The sequence below is a fragment of the Schistocerca piceifrons genome, chromosome X (genome assembly GCF_021461385.2).
Source record: "Schistocerca piceifrons isolate TAMUIC-IGC-003096 chromosome X, iqSchPice1.1, whole genome shotgun sequence".
Lineage (NCBI taxonomy): Eukaryota > Metazoa > Arthropoda > Insecta > Orthoptera > Acrididae > Schistocerca > Schistocerca piceifrons.
The window spans coordinates 53,673,774-53,686,922 of NC_060149.1; the positions used below are offsets into that span (position 1 = coordinate 53,673,774).

The 13,149-nt window shown below is 34.9% G+C and overlaps 1 protein-coding gene across 1 annotated transcript in view; it reads right to left on the reverse strand.

Moving 5' to 3' along the window:
* LOC124722172 overlaps window positions 1-13,149 on the reverse strand; it is an 830,020-nt gene that overhangs the window by 173,063 nt on the left and 643,808 nt on the right. Inside the window, exons 56-57 of the mRNA XM_047247373.1 lie at window positions 11,628-11,759; window positions 4,650-4,752 (exon numbers count right to left, since the gene is read on the reverse strand). Coding sequence (XP_047103329.1) covers window positions 4,650-4,752; window positions 11,628-11,759 — 235 coding nt within the window. The remainder of the gene's footprint in view (window positions 1-4,649; window positions 4,753-11,627; window positions 11,760-13,149) is intronic.

Consider the following 13,149-nt stretch of genomic DNA (forward strand, 5'->3'; position numbering starts at 1 on the left):
TAATACTAAAACATCCTGCAAAGCCCTATTAAAAAGGGTCATATTTTGACAAACAGTTCACGTTATTTGTTGACATCCCCTGTCAATACAAATATTTATTTTTTCTCAAAAAATAGTGAAAAGCATGAATACAAGTACAGACTCAGATACAAGAGTACACATGTAATCAACAGCTTGTCAGAACACATTAAATGTCACATAGAGAATGTGGTGAAGTTAAAGATGAAATTAAAGACCTTTCTGTTGGATGATTCCTCCTACTCCATTGAAGAGCATCTTTACAGGAACTAAGGAATTTAAAATTTTAGGCTACTTCGAGTTAGGATTTACCAGGGAAGACACCGTGGTTATTGTGGGAGGGCCAGGGAACAGCATCGCCAGAGATCCTGGGTACAGTATAGAGTATGACCTGGTAAAGATTGCATCAGCATCGAGACACACCAATGTTGAATTTGTATCTGTCCTGAGACGCCATGACCGGCCTCATTTGAACTCTTCTGTTGGGAGAGTTAATTTGGAGTTGGAACGGCTGCTTGTGTCGGGTGCGGGGGCTCATATTGGTGTGGTTCCTGTTGATTATCTCAGTAGGTGGGACTATACCAGGCACGGCCTACATCTCAACAGGAAAGGGAAGGGGAAACTGGCTGGGGTAATAGCACGAAATTTAAGGGGGGGAGGCACTGCCATGAATGGTAAAATACCAGTGGTTACAGGTGTTAGAGCAGCACCTTTTTTAGGATAGGTAAGACAGAAAGATGACAAGTTCTACGAGAGGTCAGGATTGAAACAAATCTTCAGTTTAGGAAAGAAATTCAACAGCACAATTCTAGCACATTGGATCACCAATCACAGCTATCAATTATAAATTTTCACCAATCACCAGAAATTTTATCTCCACCAAGTTGTATCTCAGTCCTAGGTAATTGCATTGATGAACTAAAGTCACCCAAACCAATTGACATAATCTGCCTCTCTGAACACCATGTGACCACTGGTATAGGAACTAGGCCTAAGCACAATGAGAAACTCAGACAGGAGAGTACTGCAAATGTTAGTATAAGGAAAGGTTCTCATAAAAGTATAATTAAAAATAATGTAAGTATATTTCATCAAAATATTGGGAGTTTAAAGAATAAAGTAGATGAGCTTCTGGTTTGTTTGGAAGATTTAGAAGCTGAGAATGAAATAGATATACTATGCCTGTCTGAGCATCACATTGTTACTGATATGGATAAGGTAAATGTAAGTGGATATAAGCTCTCTGCACATGTAATGAGAGAAAATATGGAGAAAGGAGGAGTTGCCATATATGTCAAAAGTTATCATTGTGCAAAAAGTATAGAAACAAAAAAGTTTTGTGTAGAGAAACATATAGAAGCATGTGCCCCTGAGCTTAAATTAAATAAAGGCACATTTATAATTGTAACTGTATATAGGTCCCCATCAGGAAATTTCCATCTATTTCTGAAAAATTTGGACTCCTTGTTGTGCTATCTGTCAGACAGGGTGAAGCAAATTATTATTTGTGGGGACTTCAATGTAGGTTCTCTGAAAGAGGGTAATAGGAAAAATGACCTTGAAGTATTACTCGGTTCTTTCAATTTGACACCCGTTATTGATTTTCCTACTCGGGTGGTAAAGGATAGCAGCTCACTGATAGATAACTTCTTTATAGACCAAGATAAGTTTAACCAGATAAATGCTCAGCCTGTTGAGAATGGTCTTTCTGATCATGGTGCACAGCTAGTTACAATATATGACATAGCTCCATTCAGCAATACTAAACAGTCCTCCAAAGTAGTACATTCAGTCAACGATTTAACAATTGCAAATTTCAGGGAAAGCCTACAGCAGTTAGACTGGGATGAGGTGTACCGTGAACCTGATGCCAATTTAAAATATAATTTATTTCATGACATTTTTGTAAATGCATTTGAAAACTGCTTCCCCAAGAAAATAGTTAAATATACTCGTAAGAAACCTTGTAACAAACCATGGCTTACTAAGGGTATAAAAATATCTTGTAACCGGAAAAGGGAAATGTATCTGACAGCAAGAAAGAGTAGTGACCCAGAAACTATAAAAAATTATAAAAACTACTGTGTTATATTAAGGAAAGTTATTAAAAAATCCAGGAGTATGTGTATCATGTCTGAAATCAGCAACTCTGATAATAAAATTAAAACAATTTGGAATATTATTAAAAGAGAAACAGGTCAACCAAGAGCAGAGGAAGACAGTATTACCATCAAATTGAATGAAAACTTTACGAACAAAAAGTCAGAAGTTGAAAATATTTTTAATAATCATTTTCTAAATGTTGTGGATATAGTAAGATCCAGGTGTTCATTAGAAGATGCTAGGCTGTTAATGGAAGAGGCCATACCTATGCAATTTGATACAATTGAAATCTCACCCACTTCTCCCTCTGAAATTAGGAAAATAATAAACTTGCTTAAAAGCAAAAACTCACATGGAATTGATGGCATTTCCAGCAAAATACTAAAAGCTTGTTCTCAACAGATAAGTAAGATTCTCAGCCACCTGTGTAATAGCTCTCTGGAACAGGGCATTTTCCCTGATAGACTGAAATATGCTACTGTTATACCTTTGCATAAAAAGGGGGATAGATCTGATGTCAACAATTACCGTCCAATCTCCCTTCTAACAGCTTTATCCAAAATTTTTGGAGAAAGTAATGTATTCAAGAGTAGCTTCACATATCTGTAAAAATGAAGTACTAACAAAATGTCAGTTTGGTTTCCAGAAAGGTTTCTCAACAGAAAATGCCATATATGCTTTCACCAGTCAAATTTTGAATGATCTGAATAACCGAACACCACCCATTGGGATTTTTTGTGATCTCTCAAAGGCTTTTGATTGTGTAAATCATGAAATTCTGCTAGACAAGCTCAAGTATTGTGGCATGAGTGGGACAGTGCACAAATGGTTTAATTCGTACCTAACTGGAAGAGTGCAGAAAGTTGAAATAAGTAGTTTTCGTAACATGCAAAGATCAGCACATTCCTCAAACTGGGGAACTATCAAGAATGGGGTTCCACAAGGATCAGTCTTGGGTCCTTTGTTGTTCTTATTATATATTAATGACTTGCCATTCTATATTCATGAAGAGGCGAAGTTAGTTCTCTTCGCTGATGATACAAGTATAGTAATCACACCTGAGAAACAAGAATTAACTGATGAAATTGTCAATACTGTCTTTCAGAAAATTACTAAGTGGTTCCTTGTAAACGGACTCTCACTGAATTTTGATAAGACACAGTACATACAGTTCCGTACAGTGAATGGTATGATGCCATTAATAAATATAGACCTTAATCAGAAGCATATAGCTAAGGTAGAATATTCCAAATTTTTACGTATGTCCATTGATGAGAGATTAAATTGGAAGAAACACATTGATGATTTGCTGAAACGTTTGAGTTCAGCTACTTATGCAATAAGGGTCATTGCAAATTTTGGTGATAAACATCTTAGTAAATTAGCTTACTACGCCTATTTTCACTCATTGCTTTCATATGGCATCATATTTTGGGGTAATTCATCACTGAGGAATAAAGTATTTATTGCACAAAAGCGTGTAATCAGAATAATAGCTGGAGTCCACCCAAGGTCATCCTGCAGACATTTATTTAAGGATCTAGGGATATTCACAGTAGCTTCTCAGTATATATACTCTCTTATGAAATTTGTTGTTAACAACCAAACCCAATTCAAAAGTAATAGCAGTGTGCATAACTACAATACTAGGAGAAAGGACGATCTTCACTATTCAAGATTAAATCTAACTTTGGCACAGAAAGGGGTGAATTATACTGGCACTAAAGTCTTTGGTCACTTACCAAATAGTATCAAAAGTCTGACAGATAACCAACAAGTATTTAAGAAGAAATTAAAAGAATTTCTGAATGACAACTCCTTCTACTCCATAGAGGAATTTTTAGATATAAATTAAGAAAAAAAAGAAAAAAAAAACAAAAATATTAAAAAAAATTAAAAAAAATAAAAATAAAGAAAAACAAAAAAAAAAAAACACAAAAAAATAAACTTGTTATATTAACTTAAGTATGTTGTTAAATTAACCTAATTATGTCATGTATTGGAAAATTCGACTCGTTCCACATCATTACGAAATATCGTATTCATGATCCATGGAACTAGTATTAATCTAATCTAATCTAATAGAGTAGTCTTTTAGAATTCTTTTAGAATTGCATTTAAATTAAATATATGTTTTTTTAAATTTCTTTCAACATCCCACAAGCCCCTATATATGGGATCAGTGGACTACAGCTAATGTAAATGTAACTGCAGCAGATTCATTCAATATTCACAGCATTTCACATTTATCACATCTAACAAAGTTTTGTTTCAGTAATTTCTGTCATATTTATCATTGGGACTATCAGCCAGACAACATAGGGTAGTAACAAGCACAGTAGCTTCACACAAGTTAATAAGTCAAGTACAGAATCTTCTTCACCAAACGTTCTATGTTCACAAATGTTTGGTGCTTTCTATGGAAAATGCAGTGAAATTTTTCATGTATTATTGTTGCTTGTTGGCAGATATGTATGGCATAAGTAGTAGATATTTCTAAATGTCTTCAGTTTAGAGTATGTACTTACAGTATCAACTATCCACAAAATTGATTCCCTAACAGCTTCTCCTGATTCACCCATCATTTCCCATATTTCATTTACAATTTTTGGAAGTGATTCAATATGTTCCCTGTGAAAAGAAATGGAAAAAAAGAATAGAGGTGCTTGTCCACCGATAATTAAATATGATTTCAACTTATATTCACTTTATGGCATGTGTACCACATCCATATTTCATTTTATAAACTGGAGTGGACATCACTCCTTATAATAGCTAAACATTTGATAAAACTAACTAAAAATTTCATAACTGTAATAAAAGTGGGATAATACTTCCTATTAAATGTAAAAATGTGTGGTGCACTAGTTAAGTAAGATATATCCAGCGTTAGGGTGGGTTGGGGGAAAGGGTGTGGCGTGGGGGAATCACCTTCAAATTAAAAATGAAACACTAAGTTATAAACAAAAGACAATGGAAAAAACTTTCTCAAAATCATAAAGGCAATGCCACTGATAAATCACTTCATTTATTGTATAATTTATAAGTAATTGCAGTCATAGTGTTGACAGAAACTACTTCATGTTTTAGGCTTTTATATTACCGAAAAGATATGATTCAAAATTTAGATAAATACCCTGTCAGTGGTCTCTACTGTAGAAGCAGTAAACAGTGTGTAGCTCCTGAGTTAATCTCCACCTCATATTGAGTTTACAGATTGCCCAACCAGTCCAATATTTATTTCAAATTTTTCATTCAAATATTTTCTTGTAATGTTCAAGTATAATCCATTGTGGTCTATGTGTCAAGTAAATCTGTTGCTTCAGCAAAGATTGCTTGTTCCCATGGAACATAAATGTTGAAAAATCTGCCCACAATGCACTCCCTTTATGCTGACAATAGGGTTCGTATTGACTTTTGGCCATTGCCCAAAAGCATTAGCTCAAAGCCACGAGCTCTCTTTGCACTGGCTCAAAGCTAGCTAGGACATGTTTCCCTCCTAATTTCTTTCTGGACTCTAATTCCATAATGACTAACTTACATTTTTAAGGCAACATCTCTCTGCCCTACCATGAGTAGCTGGGAACTTGCAAACCAACACAGGTGCACACAATTGTACTCTGTATATAGAATAAACTTACTTTTTATTCATAGAAATCTATGTCTTATGTTTAACATCCTCTAAAGACAGCCACACATTGACTATCTTGAGCAGATGCACTCTGTATCTACACTGAACTGCAGCATGAATTGACCTATACCTCAGTTATAAAATGTTTGATAGAAATTAGTAATATTCTGCTGTGCATATTGTGGACAGTATTGTGACAATTCCTATATCATGTAAATGATGAAAAGGATGATAATAAATGAAATGAAGTTGCAGGACTCTGCTCAGTCCTTCAGCAATGTCAATATTCAGTTACTATTTGAATGAGTTCCAGCTTCCAACTATATTGTTTAAAAAAAAAGATACATCTTTAACAACATGAAACTGAAGATCTTTTTTGTAATATTACATGATTCTGCTTTGAACCTTGGGCCTGATGGATGATCTTACAAGAAATTAGCAAATGCTTGCTTCTCGACAATCTGCCCCCCCCCCCCTCCCCCCCCCCCCCCTGCCCCCCAACCCAATCATGTAGGGCACAATACAAGTCCATTATTAACATGTACTATTAACAAAATATAACTTCATCTCCAAGACAGACTAAAGAAACTGAGTAATGGCACAACCAAGACTAGTATACACGTGATTGTCCTGATAACATACAAGTATGCTGACTAAATATGAAAGACGCTGTAAAAGTGAGAGCCATATAAAGAAAAGTGTCAAAAAATCTTAATTTCACTGAATATATTGCTACATAAGAGAATTAAACTGAGGCACAAGAGCTTGCAAGCATGACATGCCTATCTGTTACCAAGCCAACATTTGAAAAGAAAAACACACTTACTGTTATAATATTCTAAAGTTATATATGTTAATATAAATTTGAATGTTTGCAAGTCTTTTCCAAAGGTATTTGTCTGGAATGTAGCAATGTTTGGAAATGGAAAGTGGGTGTTAAACAATTCATGCAAGAAAAGAATAAATGTGTTTGAAGTGCCCTGCTATAGGGGAATGCTGAGGGTTAGATGGGTAGACTAGCTAACTAATAAGCAGCCACAGAATCAAATTGGGAAAAAAAGGGAATTTATGTCACAACTTGACTAAAAGATGGGGTTAGTTAATAGAATACATCTTACGGTATAAAGCAATCATCAATTAGGCAACTGAAGGAATTGTGTAGGGAGAGGGATGCCAGTGTTTGACTATAGTAACCAGGGATGTAGACTGATTGTTGTTATACAAAAATGAAATGGCTTGTGAAGGACAGACTAACTTAGATAGCTGTATCAAACCAGCCTTTGGACTGAAGATCAAAACTACAGCATTTGAAGAGACATTAAAAATGATGTAGACAGAAAATAGCTATTTCACTTTAGGGCAACACCAAAATGTATTTGAATATTTTCTCCTCCTCAGTATAATACTTGCAGTTGATCATCTTCTCAGTCATTATTGTACTGGTTTCATATTGGGTCATAATTATGTGTTTTAAACACTTTTAAGTAGACAGATTACAGAGGCTGACTTCAGAAACTTGCATTTGTCATGTAGGCTTCAGAGTTTGAGCCTGTAGACTCAAATTACTGATGGGAAACAATAAAGATAAAACACAATACATGCAACTCAGTAATGAACAATGCCTTACCATGCCATTAGCAATAATGCACAAGAGTAAATTAATAAATGAAATACAATATTCTAAATTCTCAGGTGTTTATATTGGTGGGTTCATTGATCTAGGAGAAGGGGACGAAACAGCGAGGTCATCAGTCCCATCAGATTAGGGAAGGATGGGGAAGGAAGCTAGCCATGCCCTTTCAAAAGAACCATCCCACCATTTACCTCAAGTGATTTAGCGATATCACGGAAAACCTAAATCAGGATGCCCGGATGCAGGTTTGAACCATCATCCTCCTGAATGCAAGTCTAGTGTGCTAACCACTGTGCCACCTCACTTGATAGGTGTTTATATTGATAAGAACCTGAACTAGAAGTGACATGTTACAGATCTTTTTAAACATCTTAGTTCTGTAACTTTTGGATGACGTGTAACACCACAATTTGGAGATGAAAATGAGAAAAAAAACTTTACTTTCTTTTCTATTTTCCAACTCACCACTGAAGAAGGAAGTGTTTCTTGCACAGAGCTTTTAATAAGGATAATGTGTGGTGTCTACTATAAAACCTCTTATAACCAGCTCTCTGAAGAGTTCAACATACTGACAACATCCACAAAGTACATTTACTCACTCATGAAGTTGGTTTCCAACACTCAATCACAGTTTGAAATCATCAGTAACATTCGCAAATATAACACTAGGAGGATAAATAATTAATACTATCCACCACTCAGCCTTAGTGTGGCACAGGAAGGAGTGAGGGATCCAGCCATCAAAACATTTCACCATCAACTCACTGATATAAAGAATGAAATGGATAATAAAGTTAACTGCAGTCACAAATGATGATCCCTGTAACATGTAAATAACTAATTAGATGGGTAATTACCTAATAATATGAATGAAAATCCTCTTCTAAAGCATACATTTGAATAGGGTGTCAAATGAGAAATACATATATGATAAAAGAGGAACGTCATCTCCCTCAGCGCAAATTCTTCGCTCTAATACAGTTTAATTTTTATGTTTCCAAACTCATTTCAGTATCACTGGCACAAGACAACAAACATAATTTTGGTTCCTTATCTCTTTCATTAATGACATTTATTTTGTCGTGAGTGGTATGATATTATCTCTGACACATTCACTCATTCATTGCATTCTGTTGATTCCATCATGATTGATGTTGAATCAGTCTAATTTTACTTTAACAAAGAAAATTATCTTTTAATAAATGGACTGCTAATTAATTACTGCCATAATTATTCTGCTTATACATGTAATTATCAATCAAGAAGCCTTAATTACATAGTGACACTGAAAAATAAAATTAATAAGTTACATATTTCTACTAACTTAGCTTTTAATTGCAAAGAAATGTAGAAAGGATAAAATTTGTACCAAGAAATAGATGTTCTATGTTACATTTGGTTTTACGAGTCACGACGAATACCTGTGATCAGAATGAATGGATGAAAGAAAATTCTTTTGATTAATGATTGTGTCAACTAAAATTGTATTATATCCCGATATACAGAAAATGTGTCTTCCACAACTATGTCTTTCGACTAGTTCCTTGGTATGATACACTAAGAAGCATTCCTCAATGTTTGAGGATTAACTACATCAGTAAAAAGTGTCTGGATTCTTTCCTGATTACCAAGCATGTTTCTGTCAGTCACTTCATCAGCAAAGTTGAGCAAGTAACTCTTTAAATGTTATTTGGGTGTTGGTTGCTGAATGACGCAACAAGACACAAAAATTTTTGAAAGTTTTCTTTTAGTGTCATAACCAGTTTCGGACCACCATTCCCATCTTCAGATGGCTAATCATTTTCACTAAACAGATGTTTTGATCAACAGCAGTCATCTGCTTCACACTGCACAAGAATATGTGCACAAGTATATGTTCCAGTAGATGGCGATTTGTTTTGTCATCTACTGGAATGTATGTAAGTGAAAACAACTATTTTGCTGCATGTATAAAAAAATGCAAGCACTTCAGCATATTTTTATTAATGAAACAATTGATAAAGTAGTACTTAGTACTCAAATATTCTTGTGCAGTGTGGAGCAGATGACATGCTGTTGATCAAAACATCTGTGTAATGAAAATTATTAGCCATCAGAAGATGGGAATGGTAGCCTGAAACTGGTTGTATCACTAAAATACAACATTTAAAAGTATTTGTGGCTTGCTGTGTCATTCACCAACTAGCATTAACAGGTGTGGACTTCACAATATACAACATGGATAAAATAATGTTGTTTGGGTAATTCTAAGGTCAGAAGCAAACCACAGCAGTTGTTAACTAAGGCACTTTATTCGAAGAGAAACAACTGAATTTGTTGATGCCCAGGATGAAGGCTGTGCTGTGGCCTTGCTAGATCTACAGGACTTCATTAGTAAGATGTTACAAAAGATCCACTGCTTATCCAAAGAAGATAATGAAAATGAAAATCACTACTGTACTCAATAGCAGCTCATCATACAAAAAACATTTCATTTTTGTTATAAAGTCTGCCCATCCTCCATTTCCCAACAAGATTTAGTCTATCAAAAATTCATAAATTGGCCTATTATGAGTGACATGTGGACTACAATATGTCACATATCTCAGCAACTCACAACAATGTTGAGCACTCTGGTTTAGGCGGCTAAGGAAGTAGCTATACTTAAAGTTAAATGGGTATCTTATGAAACTTACAAGAGCTCTGTTCTGGTAACACCAGTATTTTATTAACTTTATATGCAGCTTCTCTTTTTAATTTTTCAATCTCTTTTTTTTATAAACAACTGGCATTTGTCAACCTCCATATAATTATTATTCAATGATCAGGTATTTAATCAGACTTATGGTGTAGCTATGGACAGTCTATTGTCCCCCCTTGTCACCAACATTGTTATAGTAGATTTGGAGGGAGGAGACCTGGGGTCTGTGGAACTGAGTCATACCTGTGAAAACATCTTTGCCATATGATCTCACAATACTGAGATGTAGAGAGACTTTGTGTACGTTTTGCTCCACCTAAACTCTCTGCCCCAATATTGCATTTGCTATGGAGATCCAAAAGGATGGTTGCTTCCCCTCTTTCACATGCTGTTGAGGAGAAATGCTGCTTATAAGTTGGGTCATGGTCTTTATAGGAACGACACACATTTACATCATCATATCAGCAACTGCCAGTTCAACACAATCATAGAGGCTGTTCCACATTTTTTTTTTAATGGGACATATACCTGTAGCTTCTCATTTGAAGTGCACTATCTAAAGAACATCTTTCACCAGAATGTTTACAATCAGCAGAAGATTAGATGCCCTCTGTGATGTGAATACATAAAAATTCCAGAAACTGAAAGGACAAGGGGAGATGCTCCCTATAAGATAACCTTTTTGGCCTATAAAGGGAACTGTTCAGTTGAAATTGGTTATGTTTAATGAAAATACTATTAAAAAGGTGTTTTTCTTGAAGAACAGTTCCATATTCAGTTTTATTTTTGACGACAGAGGCCTCCACAAGGCTATGTTTACTGTGTTCCATGAAACTTTAGCTTGTAATATATAGTTTTGACCACCAAGACTGCAAAATATGACTCTAGTGAACATAAATTATGCCCTTGTTTACAACAGCCAAGCAGGTTTGTAATAGCAGATCACTGCCTTCTTCCTTGTTCTCTTGTTACTCAGACAACGTCTTGAGGGAATCAGTTTGGATTAAATTGGAGCATAACTTCAGAAACAGGAAAGAAGGGGTGTCAGCTAGATGTGTGTGTAAGCTGGCTCTTTGAGGAAACACTATGGGGATTAAGTGGGCCCACAGTGATGCCATAAAAATATCTTTGCCTACAGTTATGTCTGGTTTTAGTTGTTGGCAACTGTCATTTATTCTAATTACAGGTATTTTACATTCTCTTTGATAGTCTGCACTAGTGTGGCCCTTCTCACCTTTGATTAAATTCATGAAACACCAACTGTATCCAATGCAGTTCATGACTTGCAAATAGCAGGGGATTTGCCAAATGAAATATCTATTCCATTTTTATGTTTATACACACTGAAATCAAGGGAACCTATTAAACCCTCCAGAATTACTTTCTCAAAATCATAATCATAAAACTTTTTTCTAATTATTGAGAAGCCTCATTTGGAAAAAAAATCAAAATGAGGGTGATTATTCAACAGCTGTAAATAACTGAGTTGTTTACATTTCTAATTCAACTTACAGCAGTTACATGCATTTTCTTATTCTATTGTGAGATTTGTAAGAACTTACCTAATGGATAATTTATCAATTATGTACTGAAAATAATTGAAAATATCTTTAATGTAGAATTCATTTGCATTGTAGGAGTTGTTAAGGAACACTTTAAACTCTTCAAAATCGTCATTTACAGCTCTCAGTGACCTGAAACAGATAACATTATTGAAAAATATTTAGCATCACTGTTTATTCCTGTCAATTTGTGTGTGAAAATAGTGGATTACTTTGCACCCTTTATGTGTCCTATAATAATATAATGAATAAGTGCAAATAAAATCAGTGTGGTGTGTCCTCAATGAGTGCATGCTGCAACAGAGCCAATCAAATTCAATTTACCTACAATATAATCTACAGAATTACAGTATCTTATTGGAATATATACTATTTATTGACATTTGAATCTAATCTGTAGGCAGCAGGGGATAAAATAAGTAGAAAAAGAAGGATTAGTAGTGTTGCTGACAACATTGCAATTCTGTAAGAGCCAGCAAATACTTTGGAAAAACAGTTGAACAGAATGGATAATGTCTTGAAGAGAGATTATAAGATGAAGTGTAATCACATTATATCAGCTGATGACAAGGTAAATAGATTAGGAAGTGAGAAACAGAAAAGAGTAAATTGTTAGATATATGGGCAGTAAAATAACTAATGGCTGAAGAAGACAGAATATAAAATGCAGACAGGGAATAGCAAGAATGTCATTTATGTAAAAGAGGAATTTTGTAGCATCTAATATAAATTTAAATGTTAGGCCTTTTTTCTGAAGGTTTTTGTCTGGAGTGTAGCTTTGAATGGAAATGAAAGGTAGATGTCAAGCATTTCAGACAAGAAGAGAATAGGAGCTTTTGAAACGTAGTGCCATAGAAGAATGTTCAAAATTAGATGGATAAGTCAAATAACTAATGAGGAAGTACTGAATCAAACTAAAGGGGAAAGACATTCATGACACATTTTGACTGAAAGAAAGAAGCAGTTGATAGGACACATCGTAAGGCATCAAGTAATAGTCAAATTGGTAATAAATGGATGTGTGGGATGTAAAAATTCTAGAATGGGACATAGGCATGAATAGAGTACGCAAGTCCAAATGGGTGTCACTTTCAGCAGTTATTTAAGAGATGAAGAGGCTTGTGCAGGATAGACTAGCATGAAGAGCTGCATCAAACCAGTCTACAGACTGAACACCACAGCAACAACAGCTACTACTACCAATAGTACTACTACTATGACCATTGCTCCTGAAAGGGAGTTCAATGAAGAGGTATGCAGTGTAGTCTAGAGATGTGACTTTAATGCAGCTGTTACAAAGGAGCAGGAAAAGACAAAGAAAAAACATTTCTGAGTGGTCAACAGATTAAGAGATTTTACTCTTCAGAAATGAAGTAGTAAAACACAAAAGTGTTACAGTAATATTTATAACTGACCTTAGTCAAACATTAGCTTCTGTTTTCAACAAGAAAAACTGATCACAATGGACAAATTAAGAGAGCATACATTAACAACTAGAACAGCACGATAAAAAACCATAAAT